Source organism: Humulus lupulus, chromosome 5, assembly GCF_963169125.1.
Source record: "Humulus lupulus chromosome 5, drHumLupu1.1, whole genome shotgun sequence".
Lineage (NCBI taxonomy): Eukaryota > Viridiplantae > Streptophyta > Magnoliopsida > Rosales > Cannabaceae > Humulus > Humulus lupulus.
The window spans coordinates 126,968,203-126,991,837 of NC_084797.1; the positions used below are offsets into that span (position 1 = coordinate 126,968,203).

A 23,635-nucleotide genomic window follows, 5' to 3' on the forward strand; every position below is an offset into this window, starting at 1 on the left:
AGGTTTGGCTTTTATTTGACCTTCAAAAGAGGCGAGTGGAACCGCCGAGGCTTGGTTTGGCTGAGCATCGAGGTTGGGAAAAGTAACTCCTTTACTTGAAGCTCCAATTATGGTAGATCCTATAGGACCCGGATGAGCAAGAACCTTCTTTCTTGCTGTGGTTTTAGGTCAACGTCTTGTAGGAGGCGAGACAGCAGGGATTGATGCTGGGATGGGAGGAGTGGCAGTGGGAACTGACTCAGGAACTGTCTCCTACTGAGACTTCACATATTTGGAAGATGAACCATGGCCTCGAGTCTTCATGGCTACTAAGAATGAAACAAGTGAAACACACAAAGAAAAACCCTAAACACTTTGGTTATAAGTGAGAGAGTCAAACAAGAAAACACTGAGTATGAAACAACCAAAGTGAATCTGAATATATAGAGTATTTGGTGCACAAATGAGGCAAGTTCAAAAATGGGTAACCGAATTTTATGTGATAAATACCAAAATATCTCCCTTTTTAAAACAAATTCTTTCACACCTCAAAATTGGAAACTTTTTGAATATTTTAGAATATATTGAGATAAAACAAATAAATTGCATCAAATAATTTTTCAAACCTTTTTTTTTTATAAGTACATGGTCCAAAACAGATTTTATTTTATCATTATTTTTTTTTTAAATTGCCGAAAATAGAATGTAAATTGTCATACCATATGTGTCCATGTAAATGTCAAGTCCTGTTTAAAAGAAAAAAGATAACCATATTTTTCACAAATTAGAGAAATGAGTTGTAATTCAAATACTAAGTTACCATAATTCGAAAAATATACCAATCACAAAACATATTTTAATCAATTCATTGTATGTATGAGTCTTACAACCATCTTACACAGTCTAGTCAATAGGCATGTGTGTGTGCATGTTTAATCAATTTGGCATTTCTTTTTAGCCTTTTAAAGCTAGGGTCATTACCCATATTTGGTAATTGTAGCCTTTTTCAAATTGTAACCATAATGGAGGCTATAACTCTTATACTGATGGTAGCCCTTTACACTGGTAGAGTATCCTCCAATATAATTGTTAATTACCTGGTACCAACTTACTCAGTGTCGACTTTCACACGTTAGTATAGGTAGCTCTTTTCCAAAATACACTACAAGAAAAAATGCTTTTAATAACACCAAAAATGTGTTATCAAAACATACGATAACACTTTCTGATGTGTTAAGACCGACTATGTTATCGTAGGTCAGGGTACTTTACATAACACTTTATCAGTGTTATACAGATGTGTTATTGTACTGTCAACGATAACACAATTTCTGTGTTATTTTAATATATAGATAAGTGTTGAATTATGTTATTTATAGTCGATTATATAACACTTTTTTTGTGTTATACTACACTTTAGTATAACACTTTTTTTTGTGTTATACTACACTTTAGTATAACATTTTTTTTTGTATTATACTACACTTTAGTATAACACATTTTTTGTGTTATACTATACTTTAGTATAACACATTTTTTTTGTTATACTACACTTTAGTATAACACATTATTTATGTTATACTACACTTTAGTATAACACATGTGTTATATTAGCTTAGAGAAACATAATCTTTTTTTACTTGCACAAAACTAGGAAAACAAATATGAAAGTTGAAGCCAAATAAGGTAACATAAATAGATTTATATTAATTACTCAAATGTAATTACAATATTTAGTCTACTAGTTTAGGCTTAAGAAATCATATTACAACATGGTGGGTTGAATTAAACACTGAGCGCAAAACATAGACAATATCTGTCTTCTTTGTGAAATTCTTTTTTATGCCAAGCAATCCTTTGAGCTGCTGAAGGGCAATTGTAATGGAAGCTCCTCCCATGAACCCAACAATGGCAGCATGGGATAGAAACTCAATCAAGAACCCCAATTTGAAAAAGGATCCAGCCATTTTAGAGAAATATATAAAACATATAGAGTGCAGTTTTTTTTTTAATTGTCTTAAACCATAAGCATTGTTGTATAACACTTATTCTTAACATCATAAAGTTTCAAACTAAAATGAGCAACTCAACTATGATTAGCTTACCATTTCAATCTCTTTGCCAAGATGTTAACACCCATGGCCATTATAGCAGCACTATTAGGATTAGGAGATAATTTTCTGACCAAAGTGCAGATGATCTCAACAACCCTGGGCAAATGATAAGAGACAAGAGCATTAACATGACAAGAAACAAACATAACACAGTACACAGGAAAAGAATAGTATTTACCACACTCAATGCCCATTAAAGCAAAACACACAGCCTAGCAGGTATTGCTGCAGAAGCTTTTAGTTATTTAGTATTGTCAAAACATCAGAAATCTAGATTAGTTTCAGTTAGATATCCCAGTTGCACAAGATTCTAAGTGTTCATCAGAAATCTAGATTAGTTTCAGTTAAATAGCATGTCATCTTCCTATAATATAGCATGAATAATTTAGCAGTAATCAATATCTCTGTAGTCTCTAGAAAGCTAGATTTTAAGTTAATATGATATATAGAAGACTTACAGTTAGACCAGGTTTAGTTTCTTTGGTGACTACACCGAGTCTCATATCCAAATTCTTTTCAAGACAAGATATTTCCAAATTCTACACAAGTTTTATGGAAAAGTATTAAAATAAGAACCTTAAGTGACAATTACTTCACTTTGTTGTAGTGATTATCTACACTTCATTGTTAAATTATGTAGTTTCTTAAAAAAAAATGCATATCTAGTATCACACACAGAAACCAAAATTTAATTCAAAACTCAACCTTAAATGTTACAGTATGTTACTAGAGTGCAACAGAGAGCTGTGATGAACCTGTACTGAAGCAATAATCCCTAGTTCACCAAACCGGTCTGCAGTCCCAGGTGTAAGATGCTGGGCATGCTTAATCTGAAAATTAGCTCTAGTCATGCAAAAATAAGCATGGAAAGAAATATCAATATTAAAACTTTGCAATAAGAAACAGATTTTCTGTGGCACATATTAGGTGGCAAACTATAAATCTTGCACATAATAGATTCAATTGCTATTGCAAAGGCAGAAAACATAGAAACAAATGACCAAAACTTTAGACAAGAGAACTGCATGTACCATTAAACACCATTCTACATATAAAGAGCAGGTTAATTGCTAAGGCAATTGCTGAACCAGCTGTAAGATACACAACACAAGTTCGTACACACAAAGAAGAGCAACAGCTCTTGTAGATCAGTTTCAAGCAACTTGTTGATCACAAGTCACCCCTAAGATTCAATTCTATTATCTATAAAGTCAACATTTCGAATTGGAAAAAATAATAAAATGGTGTCTATAATTGTGCCAAAGAAGCAGAAAAATCATGTATTAACTTTAGTTTATCAAATGAGGTTCAGATCATCTTGTCTCTGATTTCAGCCTCTAATAAAGTTCTTCCATTATATTATAAATCAAAGTTCATTGAAGCATAACACAACCAGAATATCTTACGACAGTAAATTACAAATTATGAAATCTTTCAGCCTTTTGTTGTTGTTCCCATATGACAGTAAATTATGAAGCAATACAAAGGCCTTAATTACAAATTAGACTACTATTCCATTAGTAATGGGAATTCTCTTTGTATTTCAAACCCTTTCACCTTCAACTGAACAATAACATGCCCCAAAATATAACATAAAACATGTCACTTTTTCCAAAAGAAAAAAAAAAGTCCAGCTATTAAAGATGAGAATCCTAAAATCTAGATTAAAATGAGGAAAGCATCAAAGGATTTAAACAAAAATTGGGTCACGGCTTGATTATCACAATTTCCAAGTCCAAGAGCTAAAACTAAGAAACAAGCAAAATAAAAGCCCAAAACTGAAGGTCAGCCAAAGTTGATTAAAAAAAAGCTACAATAATGACTCAATTTACTCATATGTCTGCATTTTTGCAAAAGAGAAGTTCAAAGTCAGCAAAATTACTAGTGGTATTTGTACGCCCTGGTTTTCCCACGGGCTGTTTAGCAGGACGAGCCTCGGACTAAACATGATTTAGTCCGAGGCTCCCACAGGCCGGAGGCTCTATTTCCAGGACAGGCCCTTTCTAGCTCGAGGGGGTCCTGTTTCCAGCTCGCACTTGTTGCCCCAGGAGCTGGGAATAACATCCGATGGCCACGGACGGATAAGCTCGGGTTATGAACTGCTCCGGTAGCGAGCTTCTCAGGAAGCTCCGACCCTATGGGAAGTCAACACGCAAGATAAATGTGCATATTCCTGCCATCACGTGTCCGATATCCCCCTGACTTCTCGGACACGCAGCAGGAACGTGCGTATTCAGACACCCACGGACGGGTTGGGTCGTGCGGCCCATTATCTCCTTCCATACTGATTAGACCACACTTGTGTGTCAGGTTTAGGAATTAATCATGAATATCACAAACTTGATATGACAAATGGTAAGGTCACGGGATGACCTCCCTACCAACTTCCAGGTGCCTTCTCCTATAAATATGGAGACCCGGGGAGTTGATAGGGGTTGGAAAAAATAGTCTTTGAAGAACTATGTACTTTGTAAACCAATTACCCAGAGAATATCAATAATATTGACTAGTGGAGTAGAAGGATTTTAACCTTCGAACCACTTAAAAACGTGTCTCGAGTCACCTAGTTCTTTCCCCAAAGATTTCCTATCTGTGACGGTTCTACTTTTAGTACTAATCTCTTTCTCTTCTTCTCTTAATTATCTGTTGCCGAAGAACCGCGTCAACAGTTTGGTGCTTTCATTGAGAGCAAGTCCGATTAGTACTACCACAAACATACAACTATGGTGACCACTCGATCCAAACATGGCAACGAGACAGAACAGCATGATGGGCAGGAGGCACGCCATGTTGCCCTCCCTGATGAGCAAGTTCCTGAAGTCCAGCAGAGGCCAGGGAAGCAGCCGGCGGGCCAAGACGACACTGGTAGTTCAGCGCCCCGGCCGCCTAATCCAAATCCATGTTATTACACTACGGTGGAGATGGAGAATGCTCAGCTGAGGAGCCAGTTAGCAGCAGCTGGTCAACAAATCCAGGATATTCTAAGTCGACTACCCCCTCTCACAACCAACGGTAACGTTGGAGTGAGGCAAGGCGAGGCTCCTAAGTCTCGCCGGAGTAATCGGTCCAGGCATAGCCGTTCGGGTAGACTCCCTACAGCCTACTCCACCCCTTCACCAAACCATCAAGAGGCAAACTTCAGGGAAATGCCTCGGACCGAACAGCAGCAGTACAGCCGTTCGGTTAGGACGCCAACCCCTAGCTCTCAGCCTTCCTCGAGGACGCCCAGAAGAGATCGAGGAAATTCCCAAAGAAGGACCGAGGAGATCCGGAGACGTCAGCCCGTCCCCGAAGAACGTCCAATTCCTCGTCCAACTCGCCCAGCGCGAAACCAGCAAGACGGCAGGGCCGAGAGGCCCCCACCAAATTTAGTCCATCCGGACGGCACTAGGATCGCCTCTCCGGTCAGGCATCCTCCTTCTCCCATCAGATATCCGTCTCCTCAGCCCGTCCGAGACGTCCCGACCTACGGAAATAGGTAGGAGAGACCCGCCATCGTCTGGGCCTTCCCGGCGCAGCAGGGTGCCGGAGGAAGGATCAGGTCATGGCTGCCAAAGACGCACTCCGAGTCTGTCCAGCAGGAGTCACTGGACCGGCAGTGCACGGAGTGATCTTTCGGGAGGAGACCTGCGCCAGCGACTGAGTTCAGCACAAAGTCACCATACTGCCCAGGGAGGCGACCTTCGAGATCGCCTCAACTCTCACAGGGAGGATCGAGTTAGGGATGGTAACCAGGCCCGCTCAGTTGGGGTCCGATCCGAAGTACGTAACGGCGGGAATGCCCCAAATGACCTATCTCAAGATAGGAGGGGCAACAACCCGCCTAATATGTACAACGGGTCCGGAGCTGTTGAACAGCCCCGGAATAACCCAGGATCTCAGGAGAAAACCCTAGAGCGCTTAACTCAGATGGAGGAGCTGATGAAGAAGCTCCTGTCGGAAAAAGAAAAAGACGAATATGATTCAGGGGATGAGATGGAACTCTTCGCCCCCAATATAGCAGCAACGGCATACCCTTCTGGCTTTCGTATGCCCCACTTGTCAAAGTTCAACGGGGATGGAGACCCATCTGACCACTTAGGGATGTTCAACAACCTAATGATGGCTCATAACATCGGACCAGAGCTTCGTTGCTTGATCTTTCCTTCCACCATAACTGGACCTGCCAGGCAGTGGTTCAAGCAAAGTAAAAGGCAATTAATCAGCTCCTGGAAGACCTTTTCGGCTGACTTCAAGAGGGCATTCCGCGCCTCTTAGGCCGCCAGGGTCCAGGCCGACTCCCTAGCTAACGTGAGGCAGCAACCTGGAGAGACGCTAAAAGCCTACTTGAGCAGATTTGCAAATGTCACTGCTCGAGCCAGAGACGCCGACGACAGCTCCAAACTCATGGCTATGAGGACCGGGATCCTAGTCGGCGGAGATCTGTGGAAGGATATTCAAAGGAGGGGGGTCAGCTCGGTTAGTGAATTCCTTAACAGAGCCCAAGAGTGGATAAACTTGGAAGAAGCTGAAGCTTCAGCCGCAGGGACCAGCCAGGTCCTCGAGAAGCCCACTGGGGCGGGAACAGAGATCGTAGTGGCGACTCCTGACGTCGCGCAGAGTAACCAGCCCCGTGGCGGCAAAAGAAAAGGAAATGGTGAAAACAGCCAGCACGGTCAAAAGAAGAATAAGTCCGTGGATAAATTCAAGCCCGTGTTCACAACGTATACCGAGCTCACCCAGACCAGAGAGAATATTTTCCTGGCCAACGCTACGTGAGTCCCCTGGAAAAGGTCGGAGCCAATAAAACACCCTAAGGGAAAGAGAGACGCTTCCAAATTCTGCCGTTTTCATAACGACGTCGGGCACAATACCAACGACTGCAGGCACCTCAAAGATGAAATCGAGACTCTCATCCGAGCAGGTCCGTTGGCACAATACTCGCGGAACAGGGTCCCGACAAGTCAACCCGCTCCGGAGATCCCAGCCAGTCAACTTGGACCTCGGGTAGATCAGGACGTCCTTCCCCTCGTGGTCGAGGGAGAGATTTCCACCATCTCTGGAGGACCACACATGGCTGGCACGAGTAGAGGCGCCCAGAAGAGGTATGTGAATGAGTTGCAGGCCCACAATGGAGTGGAGTTCGTCCCGGAACAGCGTCAATCAAAACAACAAAGATTAGAGAAACAACCGATTATCTTCGCGGAGGAAGACGCAAGCCATGTCCAATTCCCTCATAACGATCCCTTGGTCGTAGCAGTCCAGCTCGCCAACCGGAGAGTAAGGAGAGTGTTAGTAGACAATGGGAGCTCGGTGAACCTCCTATTCCGGTCCACCTTAGAAAAAATGGGTCTGACCGTCTCCGAGCTCAAGGCAACCTCGATGATGCTGTATGGTTTTTCAGGAGAAGGATCAGCAGCGATAGGGACGATTGAGCTAGTGATCACCCTTGGAGACGAGTCCCGAACAGTGTCCAAATTACTCGAATTCGTAGTCATTGACTCCTCCGCTGCTTACAACGCCATTTTGGGCCGACCTACGCTCATTGCTTTCGAGGCTATCACTTCCGTCCGGCACCTCGCCATGAAATTTCCTACTCCAACAGGGATCTTCAATATCAAGGGCGATCAGCTCGCTGCCAAGGAATGCTACAGCATTTCCATGAAGGGAAAATCTAAACCCGGGCAGGTGACGATGGCCGTTCAGGACGAAGAGGAATCTCGGGGACCCAAGGCGGCCCCCGAGATTGAAAAACCTCGGATTCCCGAAGGCGAAAAGCTCGCCCTAAGCGAGGACATTGACCCCCGAGTAGGCGAGGACAGGTCCGAGCTCCAAGCTATTGAAGAGCTCGAGGAGGTAAACATCGATGAACAAAACCCGTCACGGACGGTTAAGCTCGGAAAGAACCTATGCGATGGAAGAAAGGCAGAGCTAACTACGTTTCTGAAGAAGAACCTGGACGTATTCGCATGGTCGCACGAGGACATGATAGGGATCAGTCCGAGCGTAATCATGCACACGCTCCACCTAGACAAAAGCGTCCCTGCCAAGTCTCAAAAGCAGAGGCGTTTGGGAACAACCCGAGCCGAAGCCCTTGAAGAAGAAGTGGCTCGGCTCAAAAAATGTGGCTTTATCCGCGAAGCCAAATTTCCTGTTTGGGTTGCCAATCCCGTGTTAGTTCCAAAGCCCAACGGAAAGTGGCGGACCTGTATCGACTTTTCCGACCTGAATAAAGCCTGCCCCAAGGATTGCTTTCCATTACCAAGGATCGATCAACTTGTGGATGCCACGGCGGGGCACGAGCTCATGTCCTTCATGGACGCGTACTCGAGCTACAATCAGATCGCGATGAATCCAGCAGACCAGGATCATACCAGCTTCATGACCCCGACTAATGTCTATTGCTATAAGGTCATGCCGTTCGGTCTGAAGAACGCCGGAGCTACCTACCAAAGGCTGGTAAATAGAATGTTCGCGGACCAGATCGGGAAAAACATGGAAGTGTACGTTGATGATATGCTTGTCAAGTCTAAGATTGCCGGCAACCATGTCACCGATCTGGAAGAATGCTTTAACATACTGCGAGAATATGGCATGAGGCTCAATGCTCAGAAGTGCACTTTCGGTGTCGCATCGGGGAAATTCTTGGGTTTCATAGTCAATACCCGAGGAATCGAGGCAAACCCCGACAAGATCAGGTCACTTCTCGAGCTTCCTTCCCCCAGGTCGCAGAAAGATGTCCAAGGCCTCACAGGAAGAGTGGCAGCACTGAACCGGTTCATTTCCAAATCGACCGACAAGTGCCTGCCCTTCTACAACCTGCTCCGGGGAAACAAGAAGTTCGAATGGACAGTAGAATGCGAAGGCGCATTCCTCGACCTAAAAACGCACCTGGCTGAACCACCTGTGCTATCAAAGCCCAAGGTAGGAGAACCTCTTTTCCTCTACATGGCCGTAACTGAGGACGCAGCTAGTGCCGTTCTGGTGCGAGAAGAGGACCAGACTCAGAAACCGGTTTATTACATCAGCAAGAGACTCCTCGGAGCTGAGTCAAGGTACCCATTGATGGAAAAACTGGCGTTCTGCCTAATCACGGCCTCGCGAAAACTCAGGCCATACTTCCATTCCCACTCTGTACACGTCATGACCGATCAGCCTCTAAGGCAGGTTTTGCAAAAGCCTGAAGCCTCAGGACGCTTGCTAAAGTGGGCGGTCGAACTCAGTCAGTTCGAGATTTTCTATACTCCCCGAACTACCATAAAAAGTCAAGCCTTGGCCGACTTCGTGGCAGAATGTGCGGGATTCCATGAGATCCCATCAGAAGACTCACATCAGCTCGCCTCCTCAGGTTCGTCGTGGAAGATCTTCGTTGATGGCTCATCTAACGAGAACGGCTCCGGGGCCAGAATCATTCTGATATCCCCAGAGGGGCATAGATTCCACTCGGCGCTAAGGTTTGGGTTCAAGGCATCTAATAACGAGGCAGAGTACGAGGCCTTGTTAGCTGGACTTAGGATAGCTAGCGAGCTAAAGGCGAGCTCTGTCCAATGCTTCAGCGACTCCCAGCTCGTGGTGAATCAGGTTCTAGGCGAGTATCAGGCGCGGGGTCCCAAGATGGCCGCCTATTTGGCAAAGGTAAAGTCCGAAATGTCTGCGTTTGGGCGGGGGTCGATCGAACAGATACCTCGGGAGCAGAACGCCAACGCAGATGCTCTCGTCAAGCTCGCCACCTCGGGAGAGACAGAAACCCTGGGGTTGGTGCCAGTTGAGTTCTTGAAGAAACCTAGCATAGAAGAAGGTCAGGCGGATATTGAAATGATCGACATCAGGCCGACCTGGATGACTCCCATTATTGAGTACCTCGTCGAGGGCAAGTTACCCGAAGGGCGTAACGATGCACGACGAGTCCTTTATCAAGCTCCGAGGTATGCGCTAGTCGAGGGGGTGTTGTACCGACGTGGGCATTCCTTACCTCTCCTCCGGTGCGTTCTTCCAAGTGAAGCGAAGGCCATCCTGCAAGAAGTTCATGACGGATTCTGCGGAGATCACGCTGGGGGGCAAAGCCTGGCCTTGAAGATCCTCTGGCAAGGTTATTACTGGCCGACTCTGTCCAAAGACTCGATCTCATATGTAAGAAAGTGCGACAAGTGTCTACGGTTCGCTGCGGTTGCCCGAGCTCTTCCGAACGAGCTAAAAATGATTTCGCCTCCTTGGCCCTTCGCAGCTTGGGGGATAGATCTAATAGGCGCCCTGCCCACCGGAAAGGGCGGGGTCCGTTACGCCGTGTTAGCCATTGACTACTTCACCAAGTGGGCCGAAGCAGAACCGTTGGCAACAATAACATCGAAAAAGGTGCTAGACTTCGTGGTTAAAAGCATCGTATGTCGATTTGGCCTACCTAAAAAGATCATCTCCGACAATGGTACTCAATTTGACAGCGATCTGTTCGCCGAATTTTGCGAGAGGCACGGAATTGTGAAAAGCTTCTCGTCCGTGGCCTATCCCCAGGCGAACGGCCAGGTCGAGGCTGTCAATAAAACTCTGAAGGCAAGCCTCAAGAAGAGGCTAGATGAGGCAAAGGGGATCTGGCCAGAACAGCTCCCCCAAGTTCTGTGGGCCTATAGGACCACACATCGGACTCCCACGGGTCACACTCCTTTCTCCCTAACCTTTGGAAGTGAAGCAGTCCTCCCCGTGGAGGTGAAGGTCCTGTCACACAGGGTCCGGTCCTACGACCAAGACGGGAACCACGAGCTCCTATGCCACTCCTTAGACTTAGTGGATGAAAGGCGAGAGGATTCACAACTCCAGCTCGCCCATTATCAACAGAAAATCACTCGCTACTTCAACACTAAGGTCAAAAGACGTGCCTTTAGTGTCGGTGATTTGGTCTTGAGGAGAGTTTTCCTGGCCGCGAAAGATCCCAAAGATGGGGTTTTGGGACCAAGCTGGGAAGGACCATACCAGGTCATCGAAGTCATCAAAGAGGGAACTTATAAGTTAGCTCGACTTGGTGGAGGGGCGGTCCCGCGGACTTGGAATGCTATCCACCTAAAGAAATACTATCAATGAGCCATTTGTAAGGCCTAGAAGGTCGCATTCCATGCATAAATAAAAATCAAGTGTTTCTCGTTATTTGCAAGTGTAATTTTAAAGTAACCACGAAAGACCCTTTCCCAGTTACTTGGGGGGCATATGGTACCTGGATATAACCAGGTCTCCTTAACGACTTAGAAGTTATCACAAACTAAGTCTTATCCTGGTCTTAACCAGGTCAGAAAACTTAGAAGTTAACTAAAATTTGTTGACCGTGGTTCTTCTTTAAAGAGCCCGGGATACGGATAAAAGTTGATGCGAACTAAGTTTTTCAAAATAAGTTCCTGGTCTTAACCAGGTCACAAAACTTAGAAGTTAACTAAAATTTGTTGACCGTGGTTCTTCTTTAAAGAGCCCGGGATACGGATAAAAGTTGACGCGAACTAAGTTTTTCAAAATAAGTTCCTGGTCTTAACCAGGTCAGAAAACTTAGAAGTTAACTAAAATTTGTTGACCGTGGTTCTTCTTTAAAGAGCCCGGGATACGGATAAAAGTTGACGCGAACTAAGTTTTTCAAAATAAGTTCCTGGTCTTAACCAGGTCAGAAAACTTAGAAGTTAACTAAAATTTGTTGACCGTGGTTCTTCTTTAAAGAGCCCGGGATACGGATAAAAGTTGACGCGAACTAAGTTTTTCAAAATAAGTTCCTGGTCTTAACCAGGTCACAAAACTTAGAAGTTAACTAAAATTTGTTGACCGTGGTTCTTCTTTAAAGAGCTCGGGATACGGATAAAAGTTGACGCGAACTAAGTTTTTCAAAATAAGTTCCTGGTCTTAACCAGGTCACAAAACTTAGAAGTTAACTAAAATTTGTTGACCGTGGTTCTTCTTTAAAGAGCCCGGGATACGGATAAAAGTTGACGCGAACTAAGTTTTTCAAAATAAGTTCCTGGTCTTAACCAGGTCAGAAAACTTAGAAGTTAACTAAAATTCATAGATCGTGGCCCTTCTCTAAAGAGCCCGGGATACGGATAAAGTTAACTCGAACTAAGTTCTTAAAAATAAAGAGATGAATTGTAACCAAATGCATAAAAATATATATATGTCAAACTGGCTGAGCAAATTGTCTCGAGGTGGAAACGCCTCACATAAAAAAGAGAATTACAATAGAAAGAGAGTTCAAAATACTTAAAAGAGAAATATCCTAAGCCCCATCAGTTGGCCCTTTGGAGGTCGCGGTCTCATCCTGCTCCGCCGCAACAGAGGCCTCTCCAGTCTCCGATGGAGGAACCTCCTTATATAAGCGGGCTTGGAGCTGTGGCAACAAGAACGCCCAGAGGTCCGACGGCATGAAAGAAAAGTCCGCGTCCGGATTGTGGGACCAGCAGTGATAGAACAGGTCTTGTAAGGACTGCTCCGAGACGACCCGCTCGGCTTCCAGGGCGGCCTGGGCCTCGGTCTTCGCTGCCTCAAGATCTGTCCGCGATGCGGCCAGGGAGTTTTTAAGCTCTTGGTTCTCGGAGCGGATCTTCTCTAGCTCGGCTTTAGAGGCTGCCAGCGCGGCTCTCGCCTCCTGAGACTCCTGGAGGGCGGTCTGGCGCTCAGCTTCCAAACCCTCGAGCTGGGCCTTGGTCCTGGCAATGCCTCTGTATGCGGCAGCAATGCCCTGCAAGAAAGAAATGTTAAATTAACAAACTGGAAGGAAAAAGGCGGCGTGTGAGTGTTAAAGCCTCAAAAGAAGGGGGCACTTTACCGTTAAGGTCATGTCCACCGCAGACTCTATAACTCGGACCAGGCTCGTTGTTTCGATGGCCCGGAGCTTCTTCTCCCTGATATTGTAGAAATGGCTGACGGCGTAGCTAACCGACTCATACACCGTACCCCGGAATGCTTCGGGCATCTTCTCCAGAGCCCGGGGGTCGACCGGGATATGCACATCCGGGGCTGCCGCGGCCAGATTCCCGACCTCTATTACCCCGTCCTGTGCGGCTAATGGAGATCGTTGGGGTGGCGGGTGCATGAGCCCTGTCCTGGCAACAGGGAGGATCGCCCCCGCGACCTGGGATGGCGGGGCTTTCTCCTTCTCCTTAGCCGGGGATTTGGTGGAGGCCCCAGCCGAGCTCTTGGACTCGCGGAGCCTCTTTAACCTCGGCCCTGCTGGGGGGTTCCCACCGAACACAACGCCCCGCAGACTATTTCCGGGCTGAGACATCTCTTCTGCTAAGAACAAAAAACATGGTTGCAATCATGCAGAAATAGAGACCAAAGTTTCAAAGGCAATAAGTAAGCAAATACTAAGGGAGCCCTACCCCCCGAGCTGGAGGAGCCTAAGACGATTATCTCGCGATCTGTTGCAGGTTCTAGGTCCGGCTCTGACTCAGGACTGGACTCTCCTACGTACTGCCTAATCCCCGGAGCATAGATGCCCCCCTGGAGCGCAGGCCACGTGCGCAAGTTGGTCCCGTACTCCTCAAAAAGGACCGACCTAAAGGCTAGGGTATTATCTACTACTACGGTACCCTTAGGCCGACTCTCTTGGTTGTCCAGCACGAGCTGGTCAACGCAGTGAAGCAAGAGCGTGTCCAGGTCCGGATTCCTTGGGTGACGATGGACGAGCTTCCTAGGGTTGAACCTAACCAGCCGGGGGTCTGTAGTGGCCCTATCAACATTCTTAAACAAGTAATGGGTTACCTTGGCCGGAAGGACCCGCGGCTGCTCTGGATTGGACCCTCTCCTCGCCCATACCCTGGGTGACCTCCAAGGTCCTCTTCCTGTTCATCACGAGAGGAACTTCTTCACCTTCCTCCTCGCCTTCGTCGTCTGCGACCTCCTCCGCGACGATTGGTCTGTTGTCGCGAGCTGGGGGAGGCCCCCGGGGCCTTTTCAAATTCAAAGTCTGATTTGGGAAAATCAGCTTGCAGAATACCATCGTCTCGTCCGTCACGAGCGCGCGGTAGTCTTTCTCACTGGGGGGCAAGTTCGCCAGTGTATCGTATTGACCCCCGAGGGTCACAGACTTTTCGGTCCTCGCGTAGATGGCTGCAAGGTTGGTTGAATTCAGAAGTGGAATAAGGGAGGAGCTAAAACAAGATAACCTTTAAAAGGCGAACTAAATCAAGGATCACTTACGAGGACGGTTGAAGTAGTGATGGTCGCAATTGCGGAACCCAGTTGACATGAAAAACTGGTCTTTGAAGTCGTTTGGATGGCTCGGCAGCTCGATGATTGCTGCTGTGTTAGGGAAGCGGGTTAAATAATAGAACCCGTCGCCTCGCCCCCGCTGGTCCGGGCTGGCTTTAAGGCAAAAGAAATATAGAATATCAGCCGGAGTGGGGACCTCCCACTCATGCTTTTGGAACAAATACCTCAATCCCGCCAGCAGACGGTATGAGTTGGGGGGGAGCTGAAATGGGGCCAACCCCACATAGTTCAAAAAATCAGCAAAATACTGGTCCAGGGGGAGGAAGGCCCCTGCCTTGAAGTGTTCACCGCTCCAGGCCGCGAACGACTCGTCGAGCGGCGTGCAGCTCCGCTCCCCATCCGCAGTAGGTCGGGCGATCACGGAGGCCATCCCCAGGGGAATGTTGTGGTTGAGGAAGATTTTGGTGATCTTTGCCTGGTCGGTTATCTTCGAGACAATTCTCTCCGCCTCGAAAAACGCGTCAGGGGCCACCTCGGCTTGCTTCTCCACCACCGGCCCAAAGTGAGGAATTGGCGAGCTGGGCACCACCGCCTTTCCTTTATCCCGCTGGGAAGATGAACTTCCCACGATCTTCTGTGGCAGATTTCTCTTTGGAGCCATCTGGTCGCCTATCGAACAAAAGAAAACACTTTAGAAAAGGCGACCCAAGCAGGAGAATGAAGCAAATATTAAGTACACGAGCTGGGGTAAGCCCAGCCCATGGAGAGTGGTGCCACGCGTCCCAAGGAACACGCGCCAATGCCCTCAACAGATCCCAGATTACTCAGAATTCGTGTGTCAGAGGACTCAGAGTAAAAAATTGCCTTGGGGGGAAAGTTTCAACAGGCAAGGCGTGGCAAAACTGCTTTTGAGGCGTATTCCCTAAGCTACCCGGTTTTTGCACCCAAAATTCCTAAGGGTCCTACCCAGAAATTGTTCCTAAGGGAGAACCATGGAACCCATATTCTAAGACGAGGTCCCATGGCAAGTGTGCCCTAATCTAAGAAGGGCTGTCACCCTCCATATCCGCGCGACCCAGAAAACCTCTGCATGTGGCTACAGTAAAAAATTTTACCTAAGCTACAGTGGCATGCTTTCAAAAAATAAACAGGGACAGAAGACTTACAGTATATGGTTAGATGGTGAGCGAGGTTGCTGCGCTGGTAGGAGCTTCGTTGGTACAGTGGCCTCCAAGGCTTTGAAGGAACTCGTACGCTTGAGCTTCGTGAACGGAGAAGATGAGAGCAATGGAAATGAGGGTTTCGTTCTTCGGAAGGTCAAAGAGAAAAGAAGGAAATTTGAGAGATTTTGAATGGTAAGGTGGCCTGTGCGTGGGATGACCACCCCCTTTTTATACAAGGGAAGGATCACGTGTAAAAGTCTCTTGGGAGACCCTCCACTCGAAATGTGAAACGACGGCTGGACAGTAGGCTAGGCCATTTAATGCGGTTCTCGTAGAGTGTACCGTCGCCACCCACGGCGTTCCACGTATCAGACGCCTGCGAAAAGCATGGAATACGAAGGGTTGTGGGGGAAGTCTAAAAGCCCCTACTATGGTCTCCCATATCTGACGTCATAGACCACGAGCAGGAGCTTGGGGGCAGATGTACGCCCTGGTTTTCCCACGGGCTGTTTAGCAGGACGAGCCTCGGACTAAACATGATTTAGTCCGAGGCTCCCACAGGCCGGAGGCTCTATTTCCAGGACGGGCCCTTTCTAGCTCGAGGGGGTCCTGTTTCCAGCTCGCACTTGTTGCCCCAGGAGCTGGGAATAACATCGGACGGATAAGCTCGGGTTATGAACTGCTCCGGTAGCGAGCTTCTCAGGAAGCTCCGACCCTATGGGAAGTCAACATGCAAGATAAACGTGCATATTCCTGCCATCACGTGTCCGATATCCCCCTGACTTCTCGGACACGCAGCAGGAACGTGCGTATTCAGACACCCACGGACGGGTTGGGCCGTGCGGCCCATTATCTCCTTCCATACTGATTAGACCACACTTGTGTGTCAGGTTTAGGAATTAATCATGAATATCACAGACTTGATATGACAAATGGTAAGGTCACGGGATGACCTCCCTACCAACTTCCAGGTGCCTTCTCCTATAAATATGGAGACCCGGGGAGTTGATAGGGGTTGGAAAAAATAGTCTTTGAAGAACTATATACTTTGTAAACCAATTACCCAGAGAATATCAATAATATTGACTAGTGGAGTAGAAGGATTTTAACCTTCGAACCACTTAAAAACGTGTCTCGAGTCACCTAGTTCTTTCCCCAAAGATTTCCTATCTGTGACGGTTCTACTTTTAGTACTAATCTCTTTCTCTTCTTCTCTTAATTATCTGTTGCCGAAGAACCGCGTCAACAGTATCAATCTGCATTTTTGCCAAACTTTACAATATTATTCACTAATCAACTGAAGTCAAACAAGGACATACCTTTAAGTCACTGAATGTATTGAACAAGATGCACATGGCAGTGACTCAAGTAACAACTCAAAGACAGCTTTTGTTACAACGAAAAAATACATATAAAAATAGAAGACAAGGCATCATCAAGAGAGGACCATGCAATAAAGTTTATACAGCATGCTTTCAGATAAAAAAATACAAAGAAGAAGAACACTTTTGAGCTATCCCTAAGTAAGAAGCCCACAAGAACCAAACATAACAGAGCATATCAATTTCTGGGGTGGATAGTGTTGATACATATTGGTTTCAGTCACCAGGTTGTTCATCACATATGCAGGAGGTGGAGGCAAGTTCCTTTTTGGTAGATAAACTGGAGGAGCCTAAACAATACACATAAGAAAAAAAATTACTACGCCCTTACTCACACTTAACCTGCCACTTAAGCATATATTTTATATTATATACTGAACACACATTCCACAATGTGTATTTTAATTCCTTTGACATAGTAACAACTTTAATTTATAATTAATGAGATTCCATAACCTAGACAGCAAGATTTACTTAATCTACCACTTGAGCATGCTGCTTTTGAATATTTTATATTATATACTGGACACATTCCACAATGTGTAGTTTAATATGCAAGGAACATTTATCAAAACAGAACAAGAGAACCATGTTATGCACACCCCTAATTATATTAATGCACACTAATCAAGTTATAAATATTTAAATAACTCCTTACTGCCACTGGTACAAAAACAATACCACCACAACAACCATAACTTGGAACACATATAAGATCAAACAGTCATCTATACTTAAGCACCACAACTAATTAACAACTCTGTCGAGACCAACAGCTTAAAAAACTAGTTTGGTACTACTAACTTCTAGATTGAATTACTATTGGTTTGGATCAGAAGATCATATCCTACTTGCATAGAGTAAACAAAGAAGGTTCTAACTTCAAAGATTTGGAAGTCTACTAACATAAAAGAGAGCATGCTATATCCAAAATGAGCAAAAGAAGAATTTAGTTTTTATGTTTTCTTCACAATCAATGGACCATTAAGCTAATCAAACATTGGTTTGGTCATGTAAAATCCTGCTATAGAACCAGTGAAGTTCTCTTATTTTCTGAAATTAGAGCTCAATATAAGGCAAGCATCTATAATCAAATATTAAAACTAAACACAATAAATGAGGAAAAATATGGTCTAATATATGACAAGCACTTTCAACTTGCAAGCATCTTAAATCTAGTTAAAGAAAATTAAAAAATTAATTATCCTTAAAGAAAACTATGGTCTACAATACTCACTGTTCTACCAAGAATAAATGCAGCTGTAGTACCAATTGTTGCACCAATAGAATCAGTAACAAACCCCAAAGGCAACCCAAATAGATAACCTCCACCAAGCTGTAAGAGAAAATAAATAGCACAAATAAAGCATTGATAAAAATAAAAAAAAAATTAATACTAACATATACACTTTCACACTTAAACCAAATAAGTTGACTAGATAGACTTTATTCATTCAGAGTTCTATTTTTTTGGAGGGGGGAGGATCACTGAACAGAAAATTACATACTTTATTAAACAGACTATAAAGGTCCAAAATAATGTCATTGTTTTAGCTCTGCAATAAGAATTAGTGACTTTAACTTACTGTAAATATTGACTTGTTCTACTTCACAATACCAAAATACATGGAGTCACATCACTAATACCACTTCTCCTAGTTAACTAGAATGAACTATAGAGATATTAAAACCGAGCACAAATCTATATTATTAAACCACAAGTAAAGAACAAACAAATAAATAAAAAAGGCAAAAAAAATTATAATAATAAGTAAAAGAAACATACATGATTCTAGCACATTTTACTTGTAAACATTCAAAAAGAAGAAGACATTGTCAGGCAAATATCATAATTCAATAAAATGGCATGAAACCACCATTGCGATAGAAATAATGGCCACCCAAAGAACAGTCATGAAACAAACATAAAACACATTGATTGGAAATTCCAAATCAATCATAATTCAGCAAGAAATCTTACAAAACCAAAGAAGAAACTATGAAAGTCATTAATCAACAAAACTAGAAAAAAATAGTTGTAATAAATGACAAATCACCAAGCTCTGCAACAAGAATTTGTGACTTTAACTTACTGTAAAGTGGCCAAAATGCATAATGTGTACCAGTAAGCTTGCAAGTTTTGAAAGTGTGTATGCATATGTATAGATAATTTTTATAAGATATGAAAGTTCCTGAAGTAAATTGACAGGGAAATTTACACATAATCACACCAAGCCAACACACTTTTATCTTAACTATTTTAACAGACTTCAAATGTAACATTAAAAAAAAACAGCAAGTGCATCAAATGAGGTCTGGACTTAACAGAGCAGCAATGTGTACTACTAGGAAGGATGAAGCAATGTGTTAAAGAAAATACAATTCATTCAGGAATTCAAGAAAATACATAAAGAGTAAGCATGAAAATTGATACAAATATACTTTCTACAACAAAAAAATTAATTTTGTTGCCTATGTAATCATATAAATTCTTTGTGATGGCACCAACCTTTGATGATGGCAGAGAAGAAGAGAGTTTTTCAAGAAGCAAGGGAATGACATATGGCTCAAGAAGAGGTGCTGATGAGAAAGCTACCTACATAACAAAAAAATAGTACAATTTGGTTATTTGTATAAACGTGCTCTTACAACCCTTGTAATTTATGGCAAGTATAAAAGTGCTCCTCCCAGCTTGTCTCAAGGCTCAAATCATCAAAAAATAAAAATTATGATAAATTTGGTTCAAGCACCAAAGAGAAATTACTCAATTGATTAAAAACACTCATAAGTCATCTTCACGAGAAATACCTATGCATCTTGTAACAGTTTTCTACTTCTATTAAATTTCTTATTGTGCTCACCAATTCCAATATAAATACATATATATACACATATATACTTTATCTTCCCTAAGGCAGTGCCCATATGCTAAACTAAGGAATAATATTGCAATAGGAATCCAGATAGAGAAAACCACTAATTGGAAACATGAAAGGGGGAAATCACATCAAGAACAAATTAGAATAACTTAATAAAGATAATCTAGTCATGCAAAAATATTCCATAGAACTATATGTGTAAATATTAAGGAATGATTTATAATTCAAGCATATGAGAGAATGCCAAAAAAAAATGAAAGATAATTTTCCATTTTATGTGATAGACTAGACCATGAAATTTACAAGTGCTTTATGCCAATTACGGCATGGTTACCATGGGCATTACAAGTGCTCCATTGTTAGAATGATAAAGTTTGGTAACTGGAAGACCATAACAAAGAGCATAGATAAATTCAACACCTACAAATACTATAATAATGGAGCATCACATTCAATTACGGCATACCATTAGAGCCCTTGCAAGATCATCTCTTTTGACATCAGTGTCCTCTCCTTTTGGCTGGATAACGTTAAGAAGAAAAACACGTGAAAAGAAGTACAAAAACAAAAAGGATAGCACTTCATAATCAATGATAGCATTCATTGCATGATCTGAATACTAACCAAAGAAACAAAAGCAAACCAAAAGGGAAAAGCTTGCTTAGAATTTTTTTTCAATAAATAATTAATAAATTCGCATGTATAGTGAGGGTAAGGTTTGCATTCATGAGTAAAATGAATGGGAAAGTAACTGCTCAAAGTTTCAAAAAGCTCTCCAGAAAAATTTTCTAGCGGCCCATTAGGATCTGAAAATAGTTGAATCAGTGCACGAATGATGTCAAATGCTAGCAACAAGCAATGAGGATCCTTCTCTCCATCAACAGCTTCACAGATTCCATATAGAAGGAGTTCATCTTTAATAACGCCAAAAAAAAATTAAGAGAGAAAATGGGGAAAAAATAACGAAAAAAGGATGAATATGTTAAGAGAAAAAGAATTATCAGGGAATTCTTTGTTCTATTGACATCTATTTGACCAGAGTTATAAAGAGAAAAGGAACACAAAGAATAAACTCTAAAATCATTATGTTGAAGGAATGTAAGCATCTAGCTGAAATATGAAATGAATGAAAACAACTTGTAATTTTACAATAAACTATTGGTATAAACAATGACATTCAAATTACAAATCAGTTGAGAACAAGTGATAAAATGGAAAATAGAACAATAAAAATCCAGCAACTAATTTGAGAGTGAGTTTGGAAAGAATACCAAGGAAGCAACCTCATTGGGATAGCATTCTAAGACGCATTCCAGAAGCTGAAAACAAAGCTGCAACAAAACTAAGTAGACTAGCAAAAACAGAGGACAAATACAATTTTAAATTAGCAGGGCTTATAGAGAAATTTTTATTGTTATATTAGCACTGCCTTTAAGACTTCCATTGAATGAGATATTACTTACGCTGCCATTTATCATAACATGAAGTTTATGCAAGATAAATGGAAAAAAAAACAAGACAAAAGAAGAAAAAGATTATAGGAAGAAAAATGCTTAAATCAGTGAAGAAACAGTAGACAGGAAAAGAACAGTAGTTACCACACTCAACTCTCCAATTGCCCACTCACAGCAGTTTCTTGAGCATGAAATGAGCTGCCAATGCCCATTAAAGCAAAACACACAGCCTAGCAGGTATTGCTGCAGAAGCTTCTAGTCCAAATCCTTTCCACCTTTTCTATACTGCATATTCAATTTTACAAGACATGTTACTATTTATAGTGAATCAGAAAGTATAAACATTGATAACAAACAAAAAATGAGTAGAAATAATATTTATAAGGTAAGCTAAAAAATGTACCTACTATTCCATCTTCCACTAAAAAAAGCAATTAACTTTCAGCCTCATTACCTACTAATTTAGGATTTAGTGAAAGAAAACAATACAAGTTCCTGAACCTACAGGTACAGCAGCATTCTAAATACTATTCCCTGGTGTCTAAATAGCTAGCAAATAGAGTAGACATTTAATTAACCATTGAAGGAATGGACCTTTGTAGATCAGCCAAAGAAAACAATACAAGTTCCTTGTGAACAAAGTCGTTGTATTTAATGAGCTTTTCCTTTTGGTCCAAGTGAGTACCTTTAGTTTACTTATAGCTCGCAGGCAGTCATCCTCAGAGACAGCTTCTCGATCACTCTTTCGCCTCCGACGAAGTAGATTGCAGATGTTGACTGTGAATTTAGCCAACGACGTAAGAACGTCAACTACGACAAGCCTTCAAGAGAATTATAAATGAAAACAGACAGTTTTTATCAATGAAAGTAAATAACACGAGATTTTATAGTGGTTCAGCCCCGATAATCGGTAATAGCCTAATCCACTTAGAGATTTTATTACTGTATTCACACTCAAGATCAGATGAACCGTGTCAACTGAGTTTCTTCAGTGCAAAATATTCCAGAATACAAAAAAGGGTTCTCTCAGGGAAAAACACTTTCTCTCTCTAGAACACAGGTTCACTCTTAATTTTGCCCAAAAGTCCCCTTACGATCCTCCCAACTCTCTATTTATAGACCTGGGATTCTCAACTGATATCCCCTTTCGATAGGGATATTTCATTATTTACCTAATATTTATATTACAAAATAAATGTTTAAAATACAACTGATCCCTACATTCAAGTGAAGAGTGAGAGATTCCCGGATGCTTAGACCAATTCTCACTGAAGTTGTTTCGGGCAGTTTGACGTAATCTCTCATGCATGTTGATTACTCTTCAAGCTTTTCGTGGGTCAAAGGTGGTATGTGCATGGCTCTCCTCGGACCAAGGTGGTCCGAGGATACTTACTTTGCTTCTTACCTCGGGCAAATTCGAGGTATATCCCTTCATTGTGTCCGATCGGACACAATAGCCTTCTTCTTTGGCTTAAGGTGGTTCAAACCACCCTCTTTGGCTCCTCTAGTCAAGGTCCGATCGGACCTTGCACTCTTCTCCTCGGACCAAGGTGGTCCAAGCCATCTCTTCTTGCCATCTCCTCGGAGCAAGATGGTTCAAGGCACTCCCATAGGCATCTTGTTCGATCGGGCACAATTCTCCTCTCCTCGGACCAAAATGGTCCAAAGCACCCCATAAGCATCATGTCCGATCGGACACAACTTTCTTCTCCTCGGACCAACATGGTCCGAGCCTTTCTTCGTTCAACCAAGGTCCGATCGGACCTTGGACTCTTCTCCTCGGACCAAGGTGGTCCGAGCCACCTTTTACATATCATCTCCTTAGACCAAGGTGGTCCAAGGTACCTCTCTTATGAGTATGTCCGATCGGACATAGTTCCATTCTCCTCGGACCAAAAATGGTCCGAGCCTCTCCTTTTCAACCAAAGCCCGATCGGACTTCAACATATTCTCCTCGGACCAAGGTGGTCCGAGGTATACTCTCCTCCTCCTTCTCACCTTGTTCAAGCCCAAGTATACCTCTTCTTCAACATACCCGATCGGCCATTATGTGGGTTTCCCCTTGAGTAAAACGTGAGCCTTGGTCACTCTTTGAACACACTCGAGCCAAACTTAACAAGAGGTCCCCTAAGCTTAGGTCCGATCGGACCTATTGCTTTTATACTCTGAACCAAAATCCAAACCTCCCCTTCAACTTCTTGGACTCGGCTCCAATTCAATTATTAGGGTCTTCAAACTGAGGTCTGAGCCAAGCAACCCCCAGTCCAAATATTCTCTTCGGTCGGGTGTATTTGGCTTGACTATCTGTCCAATTCCTTAACTGATGTATTGGCCATTACAAAGCCAAATCACCCCACTAACTCATGCCATGTGCCAATTTTACTGCCACGTCATTCTTTTCAAATTTTTGGGATAACAGCAGAGTTCCTGTAAGTTGATCGAACGGAGACGTTGGACACAGGGGGAGGAGTTTTGTAGGAGCATATCTTTAATCCCTTAACACTGATT

General features: G+C 43.3%; 1 protein-coding gene across 1 annotated transcript; it reads right to left on the minus strand.

The window, feature by feature from the left end:
* Positions 1–1,711: 1,711 nt before the first annotated feature.
* LOC133777639 (uncharacterized) lies at positions 1,712–20,342 on the minus strand. The gene is made up of 7 exons (XM_062217325.1): positions 20,298–20,342; positions 20,140–20,193; positions 19,304–19,390; positions 18,032–18,130; positions 2,849–2,923; positions 2,552–2,632; positions 1,712–2,189 (listed from the first exon to the last, which is right to left on the minus strand). The coding sequence occupies exons 2-7, from the start codon at positions 20,140–20,142 to the stop codon at positions 2,181–2,183; spliced, it is 354 nt and encodes a 117-aa protein (XP_062073309.1). The 5' UTR covers positions 20,143–20,193; positions 20,298–20,342; the 3' UTR covers positions 1,712–2,180.
* Between the last annotated feature and the right edge of the window lie 3,293 nt (positions 20,343–23,635).

Coding starts and splice junctions, on each gene's coding strand:
- LOC133777639 (XM_062217325.1), bottom strand. Junction 18,131..19,303: donor CTTCTCTGCCATCATCAAAG/GTTGGTGCCATC, acceptor TTTCTCTTACAG/CTTGGTGGAGGTTATCTATT. Junction 2,924..18,031: donor CATTTATTCTTGGTAGAACA/GTGAGTATTGTA, acceptor GCTAATTTTCAG/ATTAAGCATGCCCAGCATCT.